General features: G+C 36.6%; 1 protein-coding gene and 1 long non-coding RNA gene across 2 annotated transcripts in view; one reads left to right on the top strand and one right to left on the bottom strand.

Annotated features, from left to right (window-relative positions):
* Positions 1-16,010, bottom strand: part of LOC140608926 (uncharacterized) — an 83,910-nt gene extending 67,900 nt beyond the window's left edge. Inside the window, exons 1-2 of the long non-coding RNA XR_012010925.1 lie at positions 15,915-16,010; positions 3,179-3,252 (exon numbers count right to left, since the gene is read on the bottom strand). This is a non-coding gene — a long non-coding RNA (uncharacterized lncRNA). The remainder of the gene's footprint in view (positions 1-3,178; positions 3,253-15,914) is intronic.
* Positions 15,556-27,727, top strand: part of AHR (aryl hydrocarbon receptor) — a 49,830-nt gene continuing 37,658 nt past the window's right edge. The window contains exon 1 of the mRNA XM_072783892.1: positions 15,556-16,265. Within this exon, the coding sequence (XP_072639993.1) occupies positions 16,201-16,265 (65 nt within the window). The 5' untranslated portion in view covers positions 15,556-16,200. The remainder of the gene's footprint in view (positions 16,266-27,727) is intronic.

Raw genomic sequence — 27,727 nt, 5'->3', positions numbered from 1 at the left:
ATCATTAGTTATTACAGAAATGAAAACCAAAACCATAATCAAGTGGCTACTAAGATGACTTATAAAAAAGAAGAACAAGTATGACATGATATGGAGATAGTGAAAGCCTCAGACCTTGCTGGTGACAATGCAACATGTTGCAGCCACTGGGGAAGAGTCTGGCAGTTCCTCAAAGAGCCCAATATAAAGTCACCATATGTCCCAGCAATTGTACTTCTAGATGTATACCCAAGAGAAATGAAAACATGTCCACACAAACACTTGGACATGAATGTTCATCGTAGCATCATTCAAGATAGTCAGAAGTGGAAACAACCCAATTGTCCATCGACTGATGAATGGGTAGACAAAATGTGATCTGTCAATACAGCGATATGTCATTCAGCTATAATAAAGAAAGAAATACCGATAAATACTGCCACATAGGTGAACCTTGAAAACATTACAGGAAGTGAAAGTAATCCAAAAGAACGTATATTGTATGATTTCATTTATATGAGATGTCCAGAACAAACAAAGCTCTAGAAACAGAAAGTAGATTAGTGGTTTTTCTAAGGGCTGGTGAGAGAGCAATAGACAGTGACAGTGAATGACTACAGGGTTTTTTTGGGGTGGTGGTGGTGGTGGTAGGGTGATGAAAATGTTCTGGAATTAGATAATATTGATGGTTTCATAACTTCATGAATACACTGAAAAACAGTTACACACCCTAAAATGGTGACTTTTATGGCATGTGAATTTTAGTTCATTTTTTTTAAAGCACCTGATTCATAGGATTATTGTAAGATAAAGTGGAAGAAAGCATATAAAATGCACAGGGCCTATATTTGGTAAACACTAATTTTCTTAAAAAAAAAAAGAACTGAATGGAAAAGGTAGACATTATTCATTTTGAGGATTGAAAATTTACATAAATAATATACAGTTTATGCAAGCTCTATGGAGAGTGAATGCAAATGTGTTAAAACTTTATCAAAATACTTCTTATAGAGCTTATGTATCAAAAGGAAGACAATGCAGTTTGTATTAATATAAATGTAACACCACAATAACAAGGCCTAGGGTTAGGCACAGCACCCCATCCAACAACTAAGTAAACCAATTACTGAATTGCCCTTGTCATTAATATTTTGGTTGCTACATAAAAAACTACACAACAGATATTTAAAAACTACAGTGCAATCGCCATTATGTCAGAGTTTCATATAACCATCAACAAAAGCACTATCTAGAGGCAAAACCAGTCTTAAATTATGAGAACTAAATTATGTTGGTATATAATCTTTTCCTAGGTGCAGTACATAGTGATGAGCATTTAATGTTAAAGAGTAGCACTGCACATCATGAAAGTCACCTTATGTCATAAGAAGTATATGCAACTAATTGTTTATGGTTCTACATCTCTGAAAGTTGGGCGTGCTGCTCTAAATGTTTAATGTGTCCTTGACCAAAAAATAATGCAATATTAATTTTGTTTTGATGACAAGTTGACTTCATACAAAAATAGATAAATAACTTAGCTAAGTACAACAGTTCTAGGAAATCCTTGCTTTCTAGGTTGTGAGGTCTCTAAAGGACTTCTTTCTCAGGAATGTCATTTCAAAGTACATTATTTAGACTCTCCAAAGTTTAACGACAAAGAAATAAAATTAATGTTATTCAATTTATTGGGCCATACTTTGGAAGTGAATGCCAAAGATTAAAATCCAGAGAAGACTACAAAGTGAACCAAAAATGGTTCACAAAGTTTTAAGTGAATTAATAGTGAAAAACAAAAAGCAACAAAAATAAGCACACTCAGTTTCCTGAAATAATTTGTTTCTTCTGAGTTCCAAGTTGAGCTGTAGTTATCCTGTGATGGGCAGTTCACAACACTGGGAAAAGAAAGAAAAAAAGGGAGGAAGGGTAGAAGGAAGGGAGAGAGAAAAAGATGGCAAGAGAGGGAGGGAGAGAGAGAAAAAGAAAAGAAAAAAGAGAGACGGGAATGAAAAAAAAAAGCGGAAATAGAACAAATAAGAAAAAGAAAGAAAAATCATAGGAAGAAAAACCAAAAGAAACTGAGGCTTTGCCTAAAACAAAACAAAACAATAAAACAAAATCATAATGTGACTGTTATTTTCCAAACTAATGGCAAACGTCTGTTGGTGCAGTTTCCTAGTATATAATAAAACTTCAAAGAAATGGCTGCAATCTCACTAAAACCAAATTCATTATGTCACACGGATGTGTCATAGGCTACATGGATAGTATGTAACTTCTTTATTCTCTAAGTTACTTACTTTTCTAAAAATCAACAAAGCCAATTAAGTTTCACAATACTTGAAACTATAGTAGACAATTGAACAAGTATTTTTTCTTTGGAATTTAAAATCCCTAAAATGGAGTAACTATGGTTTAGAAGGTCCTGTTAGTTCCCTGCCCAAATTCTCTTTACCACATTCTGCACCCACCTGCACCCATTCCCCAGATGCTGTGCATCTTGGCTAACGAGGCTCACAGCTTCCCCATTTTCCATAAGATTTCTCTCTGCTCTGTGGAAGTCTCTGTATCCTGCATCCATGAGGTTATCCTTCCTTCCCTCTTCCCTAACACAAGCCAGACCTCTTGCCTCAAGGTCCCACCAGCTCTGGATGCAATTCATGCTCCAGAGTTGCCCTTGGACCAAGCTAAAGCTGGGCTCCAGCTGTTTCACATGCCTACTTAGCTCCTATCTTCTCCCACTTCTCACATTTCCTTCTCCTGAGAACACTCCCTCTGCAAAAGCTCTTTAGAAATGTGACCTGACACCAAAGGAAAAGAACTTTCCCCTTGCTAATGTTTTATGAATAATAATTGTTTATGCAATATTATTTTTAAAATGTTTATTCCCAGCATGTTCTTTTGGTTTGAGGTAATTTTGTTAGTTTTAAGAAATGACTTAGATCATAGGAAATCTGAATCAGAACTAAATATACCAGCAGAAAAGTTTCATTAAGTGATTTTCCCTAAATCTTTAAACTTCCCATGTCAACCAAGAATTTCTTTCTTTCTGCACCTTTAGACCCTGGCCTGGGTTTCCTCTGATTTCCTCAAGGCCTGTCTGCTGGGATAATGCCTACTCTTCAGGGTTGACCTTGTCATTTCAGAATGCCTGAGGTTAGATGTGCTTTTCTGCGCTTTCAGAGTACATTGCACTTACCATAATCTTCAAGTTCATCACACTCCATGGTACATCCTGTTCACTCTGCTCACCCTGCATGCCCAGGACATGTTCTGAAAGCAAGACAAGGATTATGTCTTATTCTTTATACTATCTCCATTGCTTGGCACATTGCAGATTCCTGAATATTTGTTGAAGGAATGCATCCTTTATAGCTATTGAATGAATATTATACTGTACAATTAATGAAATTATCTGTCTTCAGCATATAAACTACCTCTAGATCATCTTGAATTATAAGTAATATACCAAACTTATTACTGACACCTGAAAAAAAGAGGCACTGTAGAAGAGAAAACTAGCAAGTGACTACACTAAGATAAAAAAAATGACTATAATTATTAGGATGTTTAATGTCAATAAAATGTCCAGGCTAGGGATGCTTGGGTGGCTCAATCTGTTAACCATTAGACTCCTGGTTTCAGCTCAGGTGGTGATCTCACATGTGTGGGATGGAGCCCCATGTCAAGCTCCATACTAAGGACTAAGTCAGCTTCAGATTCTCTCTCCCTCTACCCCTCCTCTGCTCTCTCTCTCTCTAAAATAAATTAATAAAATCTTAAAAACTAATGTCCAGCCTATATTATATTAAGTATATAAATTCAACTCAATTAAATACATATTGATTAAGCACTTAACATTTCACCAGCACGTTCTTCAATTGCATGAAATATGGCTTACTAATAACAAAAATCATAAATAATACAAGATCCAATATAAGTTAATGTGAAGAACACATGGCACAAGCCAGTACTTTATGAAATTAGTGGGTTCAGTTTTGGTATGTGGAGAGTAGGTTTCCCAACTAAACATGATGCTGAAGAGAGAAGTATAAATTTGTCATATTCAGGAAATCATTAAATAATTGGTCTGATTGAAGTGGAGGGCATGTATTAGGGAATGGGGAAGATATAATTAGATAAGAAAGTAAAGTTAGATTAGTTGATGAGGCTTCTTAGGATGGCTATTTAAAATTGATTTGATGGAAAAGGAGAAATTATAGGCTCTTGAGAAAGGAAGTGGAGTACATATTCAGAACAAACTATTTTCAGAATGAAGTTCATGGTAGTATTTAAGAGGAGATGCTGATTTCTTAGATAAATCTAAAACTTAGGAACTAATTAAGGGTAAAATTAGAAACTAATTAAGGTTAGAATTGCTATTAAAGAAATGATTTAATCATGAATATAGGGTTATATGATGGAATTTTATAGACGTGGAAATAAATAGGCTTTTATTCACAGAGCACTAGAAAATTCAATGTAGTTTATTCTGTCCAATATTTAAAATTATATAAGAAAGTAATGAGTATTCAGTGTAATTCTCTTGTTTTTTTAATTCACCTATTGAGGAGAACTAGAGGATCTTTATCATGATGAGATCCAAATGGATTAAAGTCCTGAGGGGACCAACACCGATTAAGACCAATATAATAAGACTCTCTATGTATCATGATATATATGATGTATATATTTTCTTTATTTTATTTTATTTATTTATTCATGAGAGACAGAGAGAGAGAGAGGGAGAGAGAGGCAGAGACATAGGCAGAGGATGAAGCAGGCTCCGCACAAGGAGCCTAACGTGGGACTTGATCCTGGATCACGCTGTGAGCCAAAGGCAGATATTCAATGGCTGAGCCACCCAGGCATCCCTATGATGTATATATTCTAAGAAAGTCTCAGGAATAAAAAAAAAGCCAATGGAATAAGACCTTTTGGAAAAGGCAAAATAAAAAGCTCATTGTAAGTCTAAAGTGTACAGAAAAAGATACAAATAGAAATGGAGTCAAGAGTCGGGAGCCAGGCTGAAACTGGACAGCAGAGAAGTAAAGTCAAGAAATTGATTTGAAGAGAATTGGTGCCTTAATGGTGGCTGGGCACATGAACTGGTTTAAAGGTAAACTATGTCTTGGCTCCGTATACACAACAAATGTTTCTGAAAAAAAAATGCTAAAAAAGAATTTTATTCATTTGTATTTTATTTTATTCCTTTAAAAGTATGAGAACACAGAGCAGAGCTTTTTCAAATCTGCTCAAAATCTTGACAGACTTGGAGTTATGTCTATCGGTACATTTCCATTTTTGGAATTAGCCATAGTGCTTCTAATTATTACCATCAAAAAAATGTAACATTAACAGGAAAATATAAAATTAAAGTCAAAATATTAATTTTCAGTTATAAGAAAGCCACCATTCAAACTCATGGACAGTCTTAGGAACTAGAAATTTATAATATTAGCTACTTACTAAGTAGACAATTTTTTTTTCTGTCATTTGCCGAACAGGACCAATACTTCAAAAAATGTGTTTAGACCAATATTACCCAAGTAAAATTAATGACAGGGAAATACCATGAGAAAATTTTAACAGCTATTGTCATATCATGACTACCCATCTTTCAAAAAGAGGAAATAGCTATAAATAGACTTAGGTGGTACGGTTTGGTCTTCTCAACCACCCACATGGTATGAATGAAATTTGTTTATGTATTTATCAAGTAGGGTTCAGTTCAGGAAACAGATTAAGGTCCAGGTACTTAAAGTAGACAGAAATTTAATGGAGGAAATTAAAAGCTTACAAAATAATTGGAAAGGCTAGAGATAGAGGCTCTAGGCTGGACATCGAGGAACGTTTCCAGAACACTGCAGACGTCACCTATTAGGGGGGCTACTAGTCCTTCTTCAATCAGAAAGGTAAAGAATCCAGACGTCACCTCAGAATTTATTGAGTTCAGAAACACACCACTGTAGCTACAAGTAGGGAATCAAGAAACCCCCACTGTGGCCACCGCAACAGCCTCTTGAATCCCATGAAACAAGAACTTGGATGCAGGAAGCTATCACACAAAGATCATGCCTTCACAATCTCGCTTATTGGCAGAAAACAAAGCAAGCAGCAGGAAAATGACCTTCACTTGACTTCTGCCTTCCAAATCTCAACAAGTGCATCTAATTGGCTGAACCTAATTTGCATCTGCAACTTCAATTGCACAGAAATCTGGGGACTCTGCAGTACAGAAAGAAATGCACACTATGACAAAGTGGAGAACAGTTGCCAGTTGGCGGCATCCACAATACTGTGTTTCAAAGATTTTAGAAATTTCTCATCCAAGGTCACAGAACTAGCGAGTGTTAGAGTAACAAACTTGAATTCAAAGATTTTGGCGACTTGCCCAGTGCTCTTTCCACTACATCAGTCTACAGCACTGATTACTCTCTGAAGACATTTGCCAAAGGAGACATATTTTCAAATCTTGTGCTAATTATATTTTTCACTGAAGCATTAATTTAGGCATCTGTGAATATTGTTACCTTTTAGTCTTATGTCAAATCTCGTTCTTCTTCCAAACTCAGACTTAATCTTATTTTACAGTACTTACAGTTAAACCAACACTGCAAGGGTTTAATGCGTTTGAGTATTTTTCTCAGCAGGCTTGCTGCTTAATCCATTTAATGTCAGAACAACACAAACCTTCTTATTAAAATGGAGGAAAGGACATTATTAGAGACCACATTAGCGGCTTTCTTTCTGCGGGATAAAACCCGCCAGTAAGGCAATATTCGTACCTTATCTTTATTTTAATTTGTGTTTTCTGCTAACCATCTAAGAAAAGGGTTTAAAAAGAAAAGATTTGGGATATCAAATCCTCTTGAATTTTAATCATACATAAAAGAAAAAAGAATGAAAATCCTCTTAAGGAAATCCTCCTAAGTTTGTACTTCAATATTAAAATTAATAATACAGAATATGTAAATAAAATATTTGGATAAACAGAAAATTTATAATGCATCAGTAATATCACATTAATATCACTTAAGTCATAACTTTCATTCCAAATGCTTTTTAAAGGAACTTTGGAAACATCTTTAATTGCACATTTAATGATCTAAGTATAGACATTCCTTTCGTATACATTAAAAGAATATAAATTACTAGACTAAAATAATATAAATTACTAGATATATGTCCATTTAGATCTAACAATACCATGTTAAAATGAAAAGAAGGGGTTAAATTTATGTTACTACATAAAAAATTCAGTTCTTGCAAAGTTAACATGTAACTCCGATTCAAGAATAACTAAAAAGTCAAAGTTTGCATTTTTTATCCTTCATCTACTTTCTGTATACAGTGAAAGCACTTTAGCAGGATTCAGATTACTGTTTTTACTAACATAGGTGTGTGTTGACTTTTTTTTTTTGGTGATGGTGGTGGTGATTTGTTTCAAAGTATCACGTGAAAAGTTGGCAGAAATCTGAGCACTCACGAAATCTTAGTTTAAATAAAACGGAAAAAACAATATGTAACAAATATTTGAAAATCTTGGTTTCTGAAGAGTTTAGATAAAGATTATTTACATTATAAGATAATCTGGTTGGCATTTCTTTAAATACTAACGAATTCCAAAATAATTGTTTGATCTCCATGTTCTTTTTTAGAAACGCATTTGCTTTACGTAATTCTTTTTTTTTTTTTTTTATCAACCCAGATAACCAAAAAGAATTCAACCCAAAGCAGGGACTGAAAGACTTTGATAGATTTGCTCAAAACTGGGAATCAACTGAATCCTTCCAATCCATTTCCTTCAGGACTCCTTGCCTCTGTAAAGGCATATGGGAAGTCAATCTGTGTTCAGGCAGGAAAGAAACTCAACTAACGCCTAAAATTTTACAAGGGAAATTCTTCTACCCTGCTTTAGGAGGGAAGGGTGGAGAACCTGATGTTATACAGGACACTCCACCCGCAGCTACATCCCTTTGATTAATTATGTAACCAGATCTCCTTTATCATTATCAATTTACCAATCAGGTAATGGCAGATTTTTTACTATGCTTGGTACAGGGTTTGACTGAGAAGGGTCCTAACCTTTACATATCATACTTGTTCTGCTAGCACTAATGTGAAAAGATTTAATTTGGTGTGCAAGTTAACATTTTTTCCCTAAAAATTTTTTAAAAACTGATTATTTTAGCATGTAAGCCTAACACATAAATCCTGACTATTGATGCATTATAAAGTCTTATGCAATTCAGGGAGTTTATGCAAGAAAATGGATAAAGAAAAAAATTCTAATTTACAGCATAAGAACAAGTAAAAATATATTTGGGAGGTATTAGAAATTTAGACTAGAGTAGAAATAAAATAGAAATGAAACTATTTGCATTTTAGTGTGTATAACTAACAAATGAATACAGTAAAATGATTTGTAGTTAGCATAAACCAGCTAAATTCCTGAAATGCCCAACTAGTAACACATATATTCCTCAGCTCACAGATGCTGCAAAATGGTGATTTTAGGCTTTTAGGTTTGTTCTCACACTGAAGAGCAGAAATTTCATGTGAGTCTTTTCTTTTTCACTTATCTTTCATCTGTTTCCTGGAATATTAAGGGTTAGAGCAAGATCTAAAGCTTTATCTTAGCAAGAGCTGGGTGATTAATATATCAGTCCTGGCTTTGTCTCTCACTGAAACAGTTATTAGGCTCCAAATAATTATTTTGTTTCTGAATTCTAAACTTGAGGGTCAAAGGTTGTTTTTATTCTTACTTTTTATTGCGAAAATTTTCAAGATACAGAAAAGGTGAAAGAATAATACAACAAATACCTTTATACCCTTCACAGTGTATATGTGTATGTGTAAATATGCATATCTATCTATATGTATGTGTGTTTGTTTTTTTATTTTAATTTTTCTTTGCTAGGCCCTTCTTAGATAAGTTACAGACACGGGGATATTTCACACTTAAATGTTACAGCATGCATTTCCTGAGAATAAGGGTCTTCTCCTATGTAACCACAATACAATTATTATCCCTAAAATTCTTGATGCCCAGTCCATAACCTACATCATTAAACTAAAATCTTTGTAAAGAAACCCTAGACGAAAAAAAAAAAAAAAAAAAAAAAGAAAAAAGAAACCCTAGACATCAGTATTTTTTAAAGCTTCCAGGTGATTTCAATGTACAATGAAAGTGAAGAACCACTGTCTACATACAGATTAAATCCAAGTTAAACATTTTCAAGAAAGAAAACATTGTTTTTTCTTTTTCTTTTATTTTCTTTAAATATTTTTATTTATTTATTTGCGAGAGAGAGAGTGAGAACACAAGCAGAGGATGGGGGAAAGGGCAGAGAGAAAGGGAGAAGCAGAGTCCTTGCTCAGCAAGGAGCTGGACAACATGGGACTTGATCCTTGGACTCCAGGATCATGACCTGAGCCAAAGGCAGATGCTTAACTGACTGAGCCACCTAAGCACCCCTGCTTTTGCTTTTTAATATGTATAAGAATGTGCTAGTCTTTAACGTTTAGCGGATCTAAATGATAGATTTTAGGTTAGAATGTCATAATAACTTACATTTCCTTAAAATTTTTCTTAGCATGTTTGATATAATTTAAAAAATATCTAATATAAATGTTTTTAATCTTCATTTCAATTTCTCCTATATGATAATTTAAAATACATAAAACATGTATCATTATAGGAATCCCAAATATACTTATCTGTAAAGTTAAATGGCATTAAACAGAAAATATTTACACATTTGTATGTTTTTAAATAAATGTTTAATAAATCAGATATGAAATTTAGCATGTGAAACATAAAACTTCTTCATAACCTATCCTGTAATCAAATTTCACATTTATAAAAGTTCCAGCAAGCAAAAGCCAAGATCCAAATGGAATACATGCTAAAACAAACAATAAATAAATAAAATACATGTTAATATTTTACGAATGTTCTTTCGTGTGTTAAAACTCTTGATGTTTCTTACAATAAAATATTATCCCTAAGTAAAAAAAAAATAATCTTGACTAATTTCAAATTATTCCTACATTTTATTGTAGCGTTAGTGTTAGTGTTAAGATTAGCACTGACCCAAAAGGTATTTCCAAAGTTCTTCACTACCTGTTAATTACTTTTGCTTTTGGCTTTTACCTATGACGGTGTTGTGGGATATCCAAACAGGGAGAGAAGGCATTAAGCATTAAGAAATAGCCATTAGATATTTATGTCTGCTCTTTAGTGTCAAAGCAAGTGATGTATAAACTGATTATTTGTAAGAAATGAATCAACCAGTTCACAGTGAGATAAATATTTTTTATTGGAATAGAAGTCATAAGACCTACAGTCTAGGTAGGCTATGAGAAGCTAGCCACTTTCTCTCTCTGGCCCCAAGGTTTCTCCTCTGTTAAGGGAAGGGTTTAGCAATGTTACAGATTCCCAGACTTCCCCAGTTCATGGTATTTTTAGTGTGTTAATAACTTTTTCACAATAACACAGGGTAAAAGAAATACTTCACAATTCCATTTATCAAGTAGTTAAGTCTAAAGTTATTAGTTGGTATTTAAAAAAAATAATGCACCTTGCATTTTTAAAAATATTTATGTCGTTCTTAAAGAGATGTACACATCTATTGGGCACTTTACAAATTCTCAAAGCTTGGAATTGGATTGGAAACCACTACCCTCATTTTCTATTTCATAGTCAATTTCTCATGGTCCTTGTGTTTTATAACTACAACTTACAGGGATGCCTGGGTGGCTCAGTGGTTGAGCGTCTGCCTTTGTCTCAGGCCGGGATCCCGGGGTCCTGGAATCGAGTCCCACGTCAGGTTCCCCACAGGGAGCCTGCTTCTCCCTCCACCTATGTCTCTCCCTCTCTGTGTGTGTCTTTAATGAATAAATAAATCCTTTTTAAAAAATTACTACAACTTACAAAAACCCAGCATCACAAAGATATGATGTCATCAAAAGGAAGAAGTACAATTTCATGTTGAAGTTCTGAACTACATGGAGCTAGTGGTTTGCATGGTGTTCAACTGATGTCATTGTGTTGGCTAAATGAAATGAATGAATACATGTACTGTGACAGAATAGGGTTAGTGTTCAATTTAGTTATTTTCCTTTATTCTAAAACAGCTGCTATCTTTAGCAGCATTCCTAAAACTTAATTCTTTTTTTTCTCATAATACTTAGCAGGAAATAGGAACCAATAGACCTATAGCTGCATCTGAAACATCAGAGAGTAATCTCACATAATTTAAATAAAAGCCTAACATTGCTTTGGATAAAGGAGTAAAATATTCACAAACTCTTTTAGGCTAATTATTTGTTATAAGAAAGAAATTATATTGTTACATAAAAATTGATCACAGGAAATTTTAAAATCTGACTGATAGCCGCAAACTACACTTTGAGAACCATATTCAACAGCAGACATATTAGAAGTAGAAAGTGATAGCTTCCAGAAAATGGCAACTCTTTTTTTTTAATGGAATTAGAAGTATAATGGAATTATTTTTTTAATGGAATGTAGTATAATGGAATTATACTACAAAGACTAATTTCATTGACATACTAAGCAAAAATTGTCAAGTGCATGGTGTTACTATTAAAGTGGAATTCTGAAAAGTGTATTAGTCTTATGATCTATTATACAAAGATCGATTACTAAAAGAAGACTGTAATATAGTATAGCATCATAGGATTTCTGGATAATGAAAATAGTCCTGAAGTCAAGCAGAAGATTAGGGTATGGAAGTAGGACAAAATAAGATAATGATTATATCAAGTCACTAGCAACTTTAAAAAGGGTGGACATTTTGTAATAACACTAAAATAGGATTGGTTTATGTGACTTAGTACATTGCATTTATCTCATTTCTAAAAGGAGCTTTAAGCTACACAATCAATAAATTATATTTTGATATGCATTTCTCACTCCTGAAGTTCCTATGCTAGGAGGAAATTATTTGTACACTTTATACATTTTAGATAGAATGGCAATGAATAAGAATACAGAGATGAAGAAATAAAAGAGAAGGTAAGACATAGACAGCAAAGTCCTCTGCATGCGATGTCACTTTTGGGAATTTGTTCCCTCTTTAGCCTTAAACTGAAAGCTAGCTGTCCCTGAGACTATCATCTCCCAAATGGTGCCTAATTATTTTCTCTCATCACACACCCAGGATATAGGGGTGATGTCTACCTAGTTCCCTGTTGCCATTTCCAAGATCACTTCTACTTCATTGATGTGTAAAATGGAAACAAAACCCATCAACCACAAAAAACACCTGGTTTCTTTGTAGGTCGTGCTAGAATATGTGCCTCATCACATCTCCCTCATCTTTCTGAACAAAAATCACCAGCCTACCAGGTCTCACCCACTGTTCTTCTTTCCCCCAGCTTCTGTGGGGTAGTGCACCTCAAACTTTATGTACACTTGAACTATCTGAGAGCTCTTGTTAAGGTCAGACTCTGGCTCAGCAAGGACACTCAGAGCATCTGCATTTCTTATAACTCCCTAACAAGCTGTGGACCACTATGAAAAATAAAGCACTAGAGGAGCTATTTCTACTATTACCTCATCTACTATACTCCTAATTCCCCTGTTCTGCTGGGCCACTCATTCCTTTCTGTCTTTACTATTTTTAATATCTATTGTTCCTTATCTTTTTTACATAGTCAATATCCATTTCTCCTCTCTCTCTCAACTGCACAAGTTCATTCATTAAAATACACACACACATAAAATCCCAATCTAACCCTTTACTCTCCTTCTAGCTACCTTCCCAAGCCTCTCCCTTTTACAGCCAAACTTTAAAAAATTGTCTGTATTTATGTCATTTCTTTATTTCCAACCCAATTCATTATCCACCAACATAAGCTCAGTAAAGTCACCAATGAGTCCATGTTGAGAAGCCAACAGTTTCAGTTCTCATCTTATGTAAACCCATCAACAGCATTCAATACTGTGAACCACTCCCAACAGTTCTCCACTTTGTTCTCTATGACATAATGATCTGCATATTTTCCAGTTAACATTTTAGTGACTCTTTTTAAATTGTTGTTTTTTAAGTCCATCATCTTCTATTCGGCTATTAGATATTATATATTGAAATTGTTTGGGGCCCAGTCCTTCTTTTCTAGTATATATTTGTACCCTAAAATCTCCATGCTCTGTCAACTAAATGCAAATGACTTCTAAATTTATGTCTCTAGCTTATACAGCTTCTTTGAGTTACAAACTTGTGTACTCTTATTGCCTGATATCTTCCCTTAGATGTCTTAAGGGTAACTCAAACATAAGAGATCCATGCTAAATTAATGATTTCCCAGAAGTACTTGCCACATCACATAGCCAGGTACACAGTACAGAAAACTATTAAGTTGTTGACACATCCTCTTCCCTTGCTGTCATATATCCACTCTATCCTCCAAGAACTCCCACCTATCTATGGAATGTATTCAATTTTCTTCATCTCTACCATCACCTCTACCCTAGTATCAATAATTGCCATCTCTGGGGTAGTCTACAGCAAATGGTTTCCCTAGGTGTATTACTCTAATCCTCCCTCTTTAATCTGTTCTACACTCTGCAGATATGATATTTTTTAAAGACAAATTTCACCATTGATGCTCCAAGCTTGTTTTTGTCCTTCATATCTGCCAGGCTCCTTCCCAATAAAGAGATGTTGCTTATACTGTTTCACTGGCTTGGAATGCTTCTCTCCTCTTTTCTCCTAGCTAATGCCATTTATCCTTCAGAACTTAACTGAGTTACTATTTTTTTTTGGGGGGGGGAACCTATCTTTGCCTTAATGACCAGGTCAAATTTACCTAATAGATTACAGTATTACAATATTCCTTGACAACACGGTACGTTTCTGCTTTTATTCACCATTATCTCCCCAGTTCTAGCACAGTTCCTGACACATAGGTGTTACCCTTTACAAAATATCTCTTGATGAATTAATGTATGGAGAGGATGATACCAGTTTAAGAATCCCAAATAGTATGCCATTTGAGTTGGGTACTCTCCCTCTGTAATTATTGAAGAATAAGGTGGAGAGAAATAAATTCAGGATATTGCAAAGAACAAAATGTATTAGCATTTGCTGTAATAATTAAATAGAAGTGGAAGGGGACTTGAAGATGTTTCATACGGGACCTGGAGAATGGTAGAGTCGATGATAAAGCAGTTTCAGCTAAACTAAACAATAAGCTCCATTTATTGATGCACTGAATTTGAAGTTACAAGCTCACCAGTTGGAAAGGGCTTGAAGGCCTATCAAAATGTAGGAATGTAGGATACGGTGAGAGATATCATCCAGACATCTTAGCCTGGATGCCCTTCTGTTCCCAGCAAGGAAACAGAACTTCTCTGTCTGTGTTCAATATCCTGGTTACCAGCACAGAAAGAGTCAGAAATCTTGGAGCCATTTGAGATCGATGTCTTCTCATCCCCTGACCCCTCTCCATCATCATGTTTGTTCTTTCTTCTCTGTCCTACTGCCACTTTCCTGGACTTTCCCCTGGACTATTTCAACAACTCTCTAATACTCCCCCTGCATGCAGGCTTGCCCTCCTGTAATCCAGTTTGCACTTTCCTCCCAGAGTGACTTTTCTGAGAACCGCAATGGCACTTTTCCTGCTGAATATCTTTTAAAGGCTTCCACTGGGGCAGCCCCGGTGGCGCAGCGGTTTAGCGCCGCCTGCGGCCCAGGGCATGATCCTGGAGTCCTGGGATCGAGTCCCGCATCGGGCTCCCTGCATGGAGCCTGCTTCTCCCTCTGCCTGTGTCTCTGCCTCTCTCTCTCTCTCTGCATCTCTATGAATAAATAAAGACTTAAAAAATATATTTTTTTAAAAAAAAGGCTTCCACTGACTACAGGATAAACTCTAGACTCTTCATCAAGGCTCTGTGATCTGATTCTAGAATTCCTGAACTTCACTTTCAGCTCCTCTCTCCAATCCTAACAGATTTATTATCTCCAAATGCTCCGTGATTTCCTTCTTCCTTGCTCCCTTTCCATCCCATGGACTATAAAATAACCAAGTTATTCTGACGATAAAATAACCAAGTTATTCTGGCTGGGGAAAAAGATATTGTATTGTCTAGCGTGGAGACAAAAAAAAAAAAAAAAAAAAGGCCAAGCAAACTCTTAGGCTTCAAGTTCAACTCATACGGAGCCTCCGGAACGAAGCCTTCCCCTCTAGGAAAATATGTAGAGTCCCACTGGTTATCGGCCAGCTCGCTGTAATTCTTAGTCAAAGTTCGCTGAGTCACCCTCACAGAGGTGAAGTTACGCTCAGTACTTGGCAAGTCTGTCCTTGAGCTACTCTAGCTACAGAGTTCGGCTCCTACGTAATCAGTTGTCACACCTCTTTTCTGGACTGGAAAGGTTTCCACAGAATCCTCCCCTTGACCTCAAGAAGATGGCTACGGGGGTGGTGGGGGGGGCGTCGTTGCGCCTTACGTCACCACGTACAAGGAGGGTGGGGCCCTCGAGGGACTGGGGTGGAGGGGCGGGGCCAAGCGGGACAGGGCGGGGCTACGGCAAGCTGGGCGGAGCCGGAGACGGGTCGGGGGCGCTGCTGCCGTGGAGCCGGTGTGCGCCGCGGCGAGAGGTAGCGCGGGGAGAGTCCGCTCGACGCCCGGTCCCGAGAACGTGGCCGGGACCACTGGCTCAGAGCGGGGGCAGCCGCGTAGCCGAGCGGAAGCTTGTGGCCCCGGACCGCGGCCGGAGTCCGCGTTCCGCAGGCGGGAAGCACCGGGATAGGGACAGGGGAAGCCCCAGGAGCAGCGCGGCGGCGCCTCCCTTCCCCAGGGGGCCGCGGCGACGGTCGCGGGGCGCGGCGCCGCAGCTCGCGACCCGGGCCAGGATTCCAAGCAGGCGGCCCAGGCTCCTCCCCCGGCCGGGCCGCCTCACCTGCGGACAGCGCCGCGCCGCCTCCGCCTCCGCCGATGTAGAAGGCACCTGCGCCTCTGGGCCCGCGGGTCTCCGCCCCTCGCCCCTCGCCCCTCGCCCCTCGCCCCTCGGCAGCGGACCCGCGCAGCGCACCTGGACGCGCGGGGCTTCCGGGGCCCGGCGCCTTCGCCACCGCCCGGGGGGACGCAGGTGGAGCGGGCGGCACTGCGTGGAGCCCGGCGCCGGCCGCGGCAGGCGCCCCGGTTCCTGCCCGCTCCCGCGGAGGAGCCGCCGCCCGCCGGGCACCATGAACAGCAGCGGCGCCCACATCACCTACGCCAGCCGCAAGCGGCGGAAGCCGGTGCAGAAAACGTGAGTGTCCGGCGCGCGTCCCCGGCCCGGGTGCGGGAGGCGGCCCCACCCCGCCCCCGATCTTCGCCGTCCAGAGCTCAGGCTCGTCCCCGACGCCGTCTCTGGAACCGAGACTTGGAGGCGGGTGGAGACACCCAGGCCTTTGGTTTTTCCGTTTTTAATCATTGCATTTTAAAAATTGCGCCCCCCACCCGCAATCCGTGGCGCGCGCACACCCTCTCGCACCCCCACCCATCTGCACCTCTGTTCTGTGTTTTTTTTTTTTTTTTTTTTTTCTCTTTTTTTTTCTGCTCCTAATTTGTTGACAGGTCTAGCCTGCCCTGTGGGGCTCGTGGATTAGTTAACATAAAACCGCCTTGAAATCCCCTTCCCCTTTTAATATCCTCATGGGTTAGGTTAAAGGACGGTTATTATCCTCATTCCTGGTAGGGCCAGATGTTTTAAAGAGCTGAGCACGTGCCGTCTGCAAGAAAGGCTCTCAGTTCCTGTGAAGGTACTTTTTGGTCCTTGCAACCGGCTTTTTGGTGCGCTCTTATTTACTTATTTGGCAGTAATTTTGTAGCGCTCAACGTGATCATATCCGTAAAACACATAGAGGTGGTAGCAGAGATGAGTGAATGTCGTGGACAGGAGACAACGGAGGATTTGCATGTTCAGCCACCCCGTTGGGGGGAACTTTCTTACTTTTGAGACGGTTTTAGGGTCTGGAAATTGAAAGATTTAGAGGTGGAATTATTGAAACAGACGTTTGCATTCTTAGTATCTTTCTCTAATTACCCCCCCCCCCTTCAAAGTTTCATCAGTTCTAATAGTGATTAGAAACTTAGGTATTTTGTTTTGGTGAGGTATTTGTGTGAGATGGTAAATAAAATAATGTTTCAAGAAAAAAAAAATCTGTGCTTGACACAGATTGACTGCTGCGTGTTGGCTGTATTCATGTGTTTATTTACTAATGATGATGTTTGAGTTACTTGACGTTTTTCAAATTTTCATAAACCATTTTAAGAACACAAACGTTTACTCAACGCAAGTCAGAAGTGTGCATTTTGCTTAAGACTTTAATTTAGGTCATTAATGCAGGTCAGAAAAATAAGTTTAAAATTTGTGTTTGGAGCCAGTAACTGGATTTTTCGTTATTTTCGTTATGTTTCATTATTCTGGAGTTTTAATTTCCTTTTAGAATTTCCGTTATTATAGTTCTTCGGATTTAGACTTGGCATTAACAGAGAATGTTAACCTCTAAATACACTGATTAAAATTTGGAAGTCTTATCCTGCAGTGTGGCTGACATTAGGCATAATGCCTAGTCAGCAGTTTTCTGTCTTGGCAGTTCTGTGATACATATTTTGTAGAGTGGCATCTTACATAAAAATGTATTTGCCTAACTTACCCTCATCCTTATTTAAAATTGAGAGGCATCCCAAATGCCTCTTCATGTATTTATTAATATCCTAATACACCTAATATAATATAAAATAGAGATATCATGGGTTTTATCTGTATGGTTAGAAAACTTGAACATATCCCTGATGAATTTTTAGGTTTTAGTCATTGTTGGAACAAAGGCTGATTTAAAAAACAAAATCAAAAGCCTTAATACTGTATTCATTATAAAGTGTAGCAACTTTGGTTCTAATTAACATTTTATTAAAGATCTTCCCTTTAAACGTATTTTTTTAATGTAAGATGTACCTTTCATTATTTCATCTTAGTGTTTTAATATACTTCTAAAACTTTTTAATATACTTGTATTTAATAATCTCATAATACAGTATAATTAAAGCATTTTCCACATTCACCTTAATCTTTGTTGAGCACCATGCCTTGCTGCTAGTCATATAAATACCTTAAAATGTCACTACATTGCTCCCTAAGAAAAGCCTAGTACTGGCATTCACATACAGAATCATATAAAATTGATTATAAGTTATTTTTGCCTGAATGAAAAAAATGGTTTACTTTATAATGCAGTTAATCAAAGTTCATTTTAGGAATGTGGCTGTTAAACCCAATGTTAAATTTAAGTTGAATTTTTGGTTACTATTTCTTAGCTAATGAGGTCTAAAATATGACAGTGTTGTCAGAAAAATACATCTAGTCTGAGCTGAGAATGCTATTGAGATCTATTTAACTTTGATCCCTTAAGTGAGAGTCATTTTATTTTAAAGAAAAAATATGTTGTAATTATAGGATTGTTACTAAGACAGTCATTTTAATACACAATTCCACAGCATCTTGGAACCAAGTAGGTGATAACTTTAACCTGAAGCTCTTCCAGTCCATCTTCAATTGAATTTATTACACTCCCCCTAGTGGCAAGTCTAACATTGAAAATTACCTAATTGGTAGGATATACAACTTTAATGTGTTAAATTTAATCCCACTAAAGTATCTTGTACATAGTAGATGCTCAGTAAATGTTTCATTTATTTTTGGAGTAATTAGGATAGGAAATATAAAGATCCAAAACAACCTTGCACCAGACCTATGTTCCTAAAGGAGTTTTCAAAAGATACACTTAACAGTGGATTCTTTTGTAACTTTCCTTAAGGCGTTGCTCTATATGTAATAACCCTGCTTGGAAGACAAACAATTTTTTTTTTTTGCTTACATTCTGTTTCTGTTTTCTTTGGAGATGAAAGTATTTTTCTTCATTTGCTTTGTTTTCTTATGAAGATAGGTGAGAAGCACACTATTGAATTAAACAATCTTTTTTTTTTCCTAGTGATAACTTTGTATATATTTTTATAGTTTTTAAAGTTTTATTACTACAGGGAAAATTTTATTGCTACTTCAATTTACTGTATTTCTAGAAAATAATTACTGATTGTTGGTAAATAATAGGTGTTGAATAAATGATATCTACACTTAAAAATGATTATCACCATAGTGATGGTCAAGATAGCCATCATGAAATGTCAGAACCAGTAATAACTTCTCAGTTTTAGATGATCCTGTTTCCTTTGTTAACATAGTAATATTGTTAACGAATATAAAAGCGGGCAGCCCAGGTGGCTTAGTGGTTTAGCGCCGCCTTCAGCCCGGAGGTGTGATCCTGGAGACTCGGGATCGAGTCCCACCTCAGGTTCCCTGCATGGAGCCTGCTTCTCCCTCTGCCTGTGTCTCTGCCTCTCTCTCTGCCTCTGTGTCTCTCATGAATAGATAAATAAAATCTTAAAAAAAAAAAAGAATATAAAAGCGTGCTCTTTCTTGCTATATTTGCTAAGTTGCTGTTCCATTTAAGCCTCATGAACCTCATTTATATAAATAGTAGAATAAAATTATGTATTGCTTTGCTGAAAATGCTTTTTATAAATGTACTATAATACCATTCTAAATAGCTTTTGAAATAAAAGGATAGGTCTTTTCAATTATATAATTATTGCTTCGCCATCATTTTTCTTTCAGATGGTTTTACTTAGTTTGTACATAGTGACTCTAGAGACTTACATATTGAAACTATTAGATAAGTGAAAGTGTATAGTTATCAATATTTGTGAAAAATAAATGACAAAAATAAGAAAAAGTGAGAAATAAATTGAAATAACATTAGATCTAAACTAAGACATGAGGTCTAGTTTCCTTGCTTTTGTAGATCTGAGCAAGTGACTGACCAATAGAGCAGGACGGTCCATACCTACAATGCCAGTTTCACAACTGAAATGAACAAAACAAAAGCTTTTTATAAACTGTAAAGGTTGTTAACATATAAATGAAACAGAAACATAAATTCTATTCTTTAAATAATTCTAGCTCATATTATCACAGAACAATCAATTCTCCTGCAAGAGGCAGTGTATGATTATGTTCTCAGTTATGGTTAAAACTGAAATGGACTACTCCACTGACAAATAAACTTACATAGTATGTGCTTAGCATTGTATATAATTAGGATAATTACTTAGGAATAAATACCATGCAGATATCTAACAGTAGTAACTTTCTACTTCCATACTTCTTTTAAAATGTATTTTTTGTACAGTGGTTTAATTCTTAAAAAGCTGCTGTTTATTAGTATTTACTATGTTGCAGGTGTGCACAGTGTTTTATATACATCATATTTTATTTATATAATGATAGTATGAAAGGTATTATTATTTGTTTTATAGATGGGTGTCTGAGGTTCAGGTTCAGAATTGTCAGGTAGTACATGAAAAATCTTGAGTTTGAATATCATGTTTCAGATCTTATGGCTCCAGAGCTTATGTTATTATCAACTGTACTGCTCAGGTGGTAAGTGTAGTGATGCATTCAGTCCACCAATATACTAGGGATTTCCTGAATATCCACTGTTTCTCCTTAAATAATTAGTGTTCTGAAATAAATGATTTACCATTTCCTAGACTTGTGAACTCCACACTTGCACTCACACTCTTTCCTCTTAGTCTTTTCCTACAATCCTCTTGATTTACTACCCACCTCTTGTCCTTTACAATATTGTTTTCAGTGGCTGACTAGTACTCCTTTATGTGAATATTCCATGATTTATTTAACTGCTTTTCTTTTGGGGGTAAATTCTCTTATTTCCAACCTTTTAGTACTTTACTATTTCAGAAAATAACCTTGAGATACGTGAGTTTCTATGCAAATTCTTAGTTGTTAACTAAGGAAAGATTCCTATAAATGAAATTTGAAAGTTCAAAGGCATGTATGTATACTTTCAAGGTGGAGCCAGATATGCTCTGAAACATAATGTCAAATTACTCTACAAAAATTCAATTCCTATTGGTAATATGTGAGAGTGCCTGTGTCCTTGCATTTTTGCTTTAAAATGTGAATTGCCAATTTTGTAAGCAAAAAAGAGAGGTGGGGTAGGTAATCGAACATAAAGGTTGGGATTGTGAGTGTACATGTGTGTGTATGTATTTGAAGTTGTAGTACTAGTAGTAGTAATAGTGTGTCTGCAGATTTTTCTTCTTGAGATGTCCTTTACATGCTATTTTTCTTTGTCTTATATTTTTCAATTAATTTTTAGTTTGCTTTTTCCCTTTTATTGATAGAATTTTTGGGGGGGGGGGTGAAAAGTATTCGTATTAAATACATATTGCAGGGTTAAGAAAGTCCATAATATGTGTATAAATGCTATCTTCTTTTTAGCACAGGTATGATCTGTTTTATTGTGATAGTTAAGGTTATTAGTGTTCTTTCATCTCTCCTTCACCCCCCTTTTTCACCCTCTCAGTATAACTATCACTACGTCAGTTTAAATACACTTATATGTTCCATTAGTTTTTAACAGTAAATGTTGTTTGCTGCTGAGCCAAGTAATATGCTATGATTACATTTTCCTTCCCTTCCTCCTGTTCTGTTTATCATTTATTTTGTTTCTACCTATTTTTCATCTTCATATTATTATCTGGGTTTAACTCTCTCTTAGGTGTATTTGAGACAGGCTGTTTCTGTCTGTGGTTTTCCTTGTCTAGGATGACTTATTCAAAGAGAAGGGTCTTTGTAGATAGTTATGTTTTCTGCTGTCATGAAACTGGAGGTGACATCCCTGACTTTTAAGATCTCACATCTTCATGAAACCTTCTCTCATTAGTCTACCTGCTTTTACTTTCCTGAACTCTTGGGCGTCACTTTTTTATGGCAACTGTATTATTGTAGGATACATTGTGTTTGATTTTGCCTTGTTATAATGCATCCCCTCCTGGTAGGAAAGATGAATTGTTTAAGGTTAGGTTAGTCTTTTGTCTTTGTAACAACGAGAGCATCCTAGTATCATGCACGTGGGTAGTTGAGCTTTATTTACTAACTTAACAATTGACCACTTAAAATTTTCATTTCGGTGATTTTGGTATCGTAGATATATTTTATGTGGGTCCCAAGAGAAATAATTTTAAAAAAAAGAAAAGAAGACAAAAGAAAAAAAAAGGTACATTGATATAAGAAGAGGTAAAGGGGAATATTTTTAATGAGTTTCTTCGGGATTTTGGAAGTAACCATGATTTCCAGGGCATATTTCATGTTCTGGTTTTCACTGGTAAAGTCCTAGAGACTGTAAACTGTTTGTATGTATTGCCTCTTCTTTTGTATAGCAAAAAAAAGGGAGAAGGAAGGACGTATTACTGTAGAGTAACATCAGGAGAGTGACTGAAGAATTCTGACTCATTAAAAGTGACTTCCAGTTAGATTCTCTGAAGTTTTTATAGATTTTTTTTCTCATCTAAGAAAGTAAAATATTCACCTGTATTCAGCCTGCCAATGAAATTTGACTCATCTGTGTTACAGATCAGTCTCTAACATTACATTAATCATATAATGTATGACTTTAAACATTTCAGCATTTACATTCAAAGATAAATAAGTACACACTGAAACCATGAGGTGGAAATGATGAATGAATGGCTTGAGTATAGTCACTATGGTACAGAGATTTATTGAAGAATATGTCAATTTCCTAGCTGTTGGCTAGAGTGAAGAGCCATTACCATGTCCCATGGAGAGAGGGGGATGCCCGAGGTCTGGAAAATATGAATGAGAGGACATTCAGGTATAGGGGCTAGAAGTAAAGATAAACAACTTATGAGTAAGTAGACTGAAGCGGTTGAGAGTAGATTAAATCACTGAGAGGAAAATGCTGATAGAGCAGACTCAGTACTGTGATAGGTAATCTTTGTTAGAAAATGCTGCTTTAATCTCATAGGATTACTGAAATTGTATCTTTGCATGTCATTTGAGGTTTTACGATAAATGTCATATAAAAACAAACATTTACAGTTAAGGTAATTTATGACTAAACTGGGTTAAAATTTTAATTTTGCTTTTAACAGTGGGCACAAGTGATGTGTCTAAGACATTCTACACTGGGATATGAAAAAAGCTTGAAAGATAGCACTTATACTGGCATTAGTTGTGCTGCTGGGCTTATTAACGACAGTACTTAGAGCATGCAGGGCTTCTAAAACAGAAGCACGGTATGCAGTCCGCTGGAGTGTTGATTTCACAATTCTGATTTGCAGGTTGGGGCAAGGTTTTTGAGGTAAGGCTTAAAAAATAATAAATTGCTCCTTGGCTTTATCAACATCAGTGGTCTCTCTGTTTCAGGAGATATCATAACTTCAGATCTCCCAAATGTAATCTTACAGGGATTTTGTTTGTATTTCAGATGTAGCTTTTCATTTAAATAGATGGTTGGCAGTATGTTTTGGCATAGATTTAAAGGCTTTACAAAAGTAAAAGTACTAGCATAACCCAAGTTGAGTATAATTGATGTAAGTTTACTCTCTATATTTATTATGTGCATCTTTAAAATGTGTAAATAAAGGTGAAATATTTTCACAAAATAGTTATGAGTATCTCTCACAAAATCCGTGAAAAAGCATGTCATGTCTGTTACTTTAGCTTTAACAACAGTGGATTTGAAATGCAATGCCAAGTAGATACTTCTCAGCTCTGACCTTGCTTAATTTTTCTGTGTATTTGATTTTATTCTGTAACCTTGAAAGTATTCTGCTCTAGCTCTTTTCCTGTCTTATTATAATTCCCTCTCTGTTGTCTTTGCCTGTGCTTTTTCCTCAGCCTTAACCTCGATGTTGGTATCATCAAGGTCTGTCTTCAAGTCTCTTTCTGTTTGTTGTACCTTCTGTTTAGGAAATATAGTTGTTACCCCAAGCTGCAAATTCCAGTCATTGGCAACCTCACCCTCACTCAATTTTCTCCTCTTCCATACTTCTTGTGCCCTGTTAGCAAGCATTTGAGTCTTGCTATATAGCAAGCTTTGTGATAGGCACAAAGTGTCATTTTTTAAACGTCTCCCATGACACCTTACAGTCCCTGTTATCACTGCCTTTGGTCAGGCTCTGATAATTTTTTTGGGGGGGACACTTCTGATTGGCAAACACTAATTTAAAGTCTACTCTATGTGAAATGCTATGCTGAGCAACGGAGATACAAAAGTGATCAAATTTACATAGTAATAGGAGCAACTAACAGGTATATGTAATACCGGTTATGTAACTTGGGAAATTTGATCTCATGCTATGTATTCCATAATGTGCATAGTAACACATTAGAGCTGTGGGCAGTTTTACATGGCACAAAGAAATAGTTTGATCTAGTGCAGGGTGGAGTACTGCTGGGTGCCAGCACAAGATAGGCAGCAGTACCACATGGAGGGATATCCGTTTTTTTTTAAAGATTTTATTTATTTATTTATTTATTATTCATAGACACAGAGAGAGAGAAAGAGAGAGAGAGAGAGAGAGAGAGAGAGGCAGAGACACAGGCAGAGGGAGAAGCAGGCTCTGTGCAGAAAGCCAAATGCGGGACTTGATCCACTCCGGAGCCTAAGGCAGGTGCTAAACCGCTGAGCCACCCAGGGATCCCTACGGAGGAATATCTTGAGTGCTATTTTTCTCTTTTACCATGATTGTTATTTCTCTGTGTCCTATCCGTTTGTCTTGCTTCAGTGTTTGTGTCTTCTTTTTGATGTTTTATAATCATTACTGGAAAGCTACTTGAGTGCAAAATTGCATTTTCAACTTACTGAAAATGCTATTTGCAGAGGATATTCCTTAATGGAATGGTTGTAGAAGACGTTTGCACAATATACATAAGGCACAGAAGTACTATAGGAGGAATCTATTGTGAGTAGGTCAGGGAGGACTTCACAAAAGTGATCTAATTGAGCAGGGCTTTGAAGCTGATGGGACAGAACAAGAAGATTCTGGAGAGTAACACGTATGAAGCCATCAAAGTATATGTTAGTAGTGAAGTAATTTCTTCCCCCTGGAGTATAATGGACAAGGGAGGCTTTGGTTGGAGGAATGAGACCAGAGAAATAGTTAGGGGGCTATAAAAGATCCAGAAGGATTTTGCTTGCTAGGCTAAGGAACATGGACTGTGCAGAGCTACTGAAAGCTTTGAATCAGAGGAGTGACGTAGATTTGTATTTTAGAGAGAAGCGCCAGCTTCAGTGAGAGCTGCCCTACATTTCATCCTCTCTGTAGCAAGAGTCAGCTTTGTAAAAAACAAGACTGGTCATGTAAATCCCAACTGAAAGCTTAAGATGACTCTTAAGATCTCAAAGTCTGATTTTATGCCATTTCTGTGAGGAAATTTACTGTTTGCTCTATCTTGAACACTTTTTCATCAGACACCCACATGGCTCACTCTTTCATTGTATTTATGTCAGTGCTGCAATGTAACATCAAAGACCCTTCCTGGCTATCAAAACGAGCACCCTTGTCACTCCCCAGTTCCTTATCTTGCTTTATTTTTCTTCTTAACACTTACCAGCCCCCCAAATCAATCAATCTCTCTTTTTTTTTCTTTTCTTTTCTTTTCTTTTCTTTTCTTTTCTTTTCTTTTCTTTTCTTTTCTTTTCTTTCTCATTCATTCATTCATTCATTCATTCATTCATTCATTCATGTGTCTTCCGACTGAAATGTAAGCTTCATGAGAACAGGAAACTTGAGTATGTATTGTTCACTGCCAAATCTTCTGTGATTGGCCCATGGTAGGTGGTCATTGTTGCAAGAATGTGGCCTAACCAGCTTTCTCCTTCTCTTTTCTCTTGTTCTCTGTGCTTTACACTCCACATAGGGAAGATCAGTTTTTCAGGCCTGCCTCCTCCTAAAATCCTGTTCATCTTTAAAGGCCCATCTCAGATACCACCTTGTCTATGAAAATCTTTGTTCAAGCCTTTGCTCACATACTTTGCTCCTGTTACACTTTTTGAATGTGCAGAAGAAGAATGTTTTCCTAGACTACCCAGGACATGATAAGTGAAAGTAAATATTTGTGTTAACAAGTAATTAACCAGTAGAGAATTACTCAGTGAGGTAGACACGCGTAATAGGTAAAATTTGAAATTTAGTTGATTAATTGAAGAAATTTAAGGTGACTTAAATTTGATTATAAATGGAGTATAATTAGGGGAAAATAGAGAAACAGTCACCAGTTTCTGTTAAGTAGGCAATTATACAGACAGTCTGGAGAAAGTACTTGATTTATTTTGTATATCATATACTTTACCAATTTATTAACTCTTATTTTTTTTAAAGATTTTATTTATTCATGAGCGACACAGAGAGAGAGAGGCAGAGACATAGGCAGAGGGAGAAGCAGGTTCCATGTAGGGAGCCCAATGTGGGACTCCATCCCGGGACTCCAGGATCACGCCCTGAGCCGAAGGCAGTTGCCCAACCGCTGAGCCCCCCGGGCATCCCTAACTCTTATTTTTGTAGAAATAACATGAACTGTAATAAAAATAGAAATATACAAGTTCTAGAAATTATTTGTTAGGAACAATATAAAAACATTAGCCTTTTATATTGACTTTTTAATTAATTTTTTATATAAAGTATGATTTCACATATGCCGTTGAAAACAAAGTAGAAATATTTTGTTTTTTGCTTTTTGTTTTGTTTTGTTTTTAAAGATTTTATTTACTCATGAGAGATACAGAGAGGCAGAGACATGTGCAGAGGGAGAAGCAGCCTTTCTGTGGGAAACCTGATGCAGGACCCCGAAGGCAGATGCTCAACCATTGAGCCACCCAGGCATCCCTTAGAAATATATTTATTAAATCAAATTAATAGCACTACACTCAGGTCAATTTCTACTTTTTTTAAGACACTGTAATTTGAAATGTTGAAAATGTCTTTGTCTTCTCAATAAAACTGGGAGGGGGAGAGTCTTTGATGTAAGAATACTCTGTACAAGTCTTAATTTTTCTGGCAAATGGAAAGGTACAGAAGATGATCTATTTTGCTTTTTAATATCCTCTCTATATTTCATTATGGGTATCTGATGATCTATAAATTCCCTTTAAATAATGAATTTCTGCTGTGAAACCCTGGCTAAAGCCTTTGTGAAGTTACTTAGTTTCTCATTTCTAAACTCAAGTTCTACTCCTAATCATAAATATCTTTTTTTTCAGATGAGAATCATGTTAAATGTTGGGGTTTCATTGAATTTTCTAATTGAGACATTAACTATGAAAGCTAATAATTAAGTAGAATTATTGACCAGTCCTAACAGCAAAATTTGCCAGTAATCACAGTTAACCTCTGATATCTGTCAATCAAGTATAAATAACCAAAGTCATTTTTTTTTTTTTTTTAAATATCAGAAGACCCCATTAGATGGCTGGGCAACCATCTGGAAGTACCTGAAGCCCTTTGAATACTTGTCACTGACAGGATGAAAGTGTTAAATATAGGAAGCTAAGGGTGATAAAGATAAGCTTTTTATTTGGGGTAGCTCTTAACTATCTGCAGCACAAATGATGCCAAGATGCTTCTTGTAGAAGATAGCAAAGGAAGCATAATTTTCACATAATTTATTGCAGATACCTTTTTTTTTTTTCTTTTTGTAACAATGGCTGGGTTTGAAGAAGACTCCTAGTGGACTCATTATTGGGAATCATTATACAACAAATCTATGAAGTAAAGGAAGTATGACGCATATAAGATATATGCAGCATTTTCTCAAGATGGGATCATAAGCTTTTAATA

The sequence above is a fragment of the Canis lupus genome, chromosome 18 (assembly GCF_048164855.1).
Source record: "Canis lupus baileyi chromosome 18, mCanLup2.hap1, whole genome shotgun sequence".
NCBI classification, from domain to species: domain Eukaryota; kingdom Metazoa; phylum Chordata; class Mammalia; order Carnivora; family Canidae; genus Canis; species Canis lupus.
This window is presented reverse-complemented; position numbering and strand designations above follow the sequence as displayed.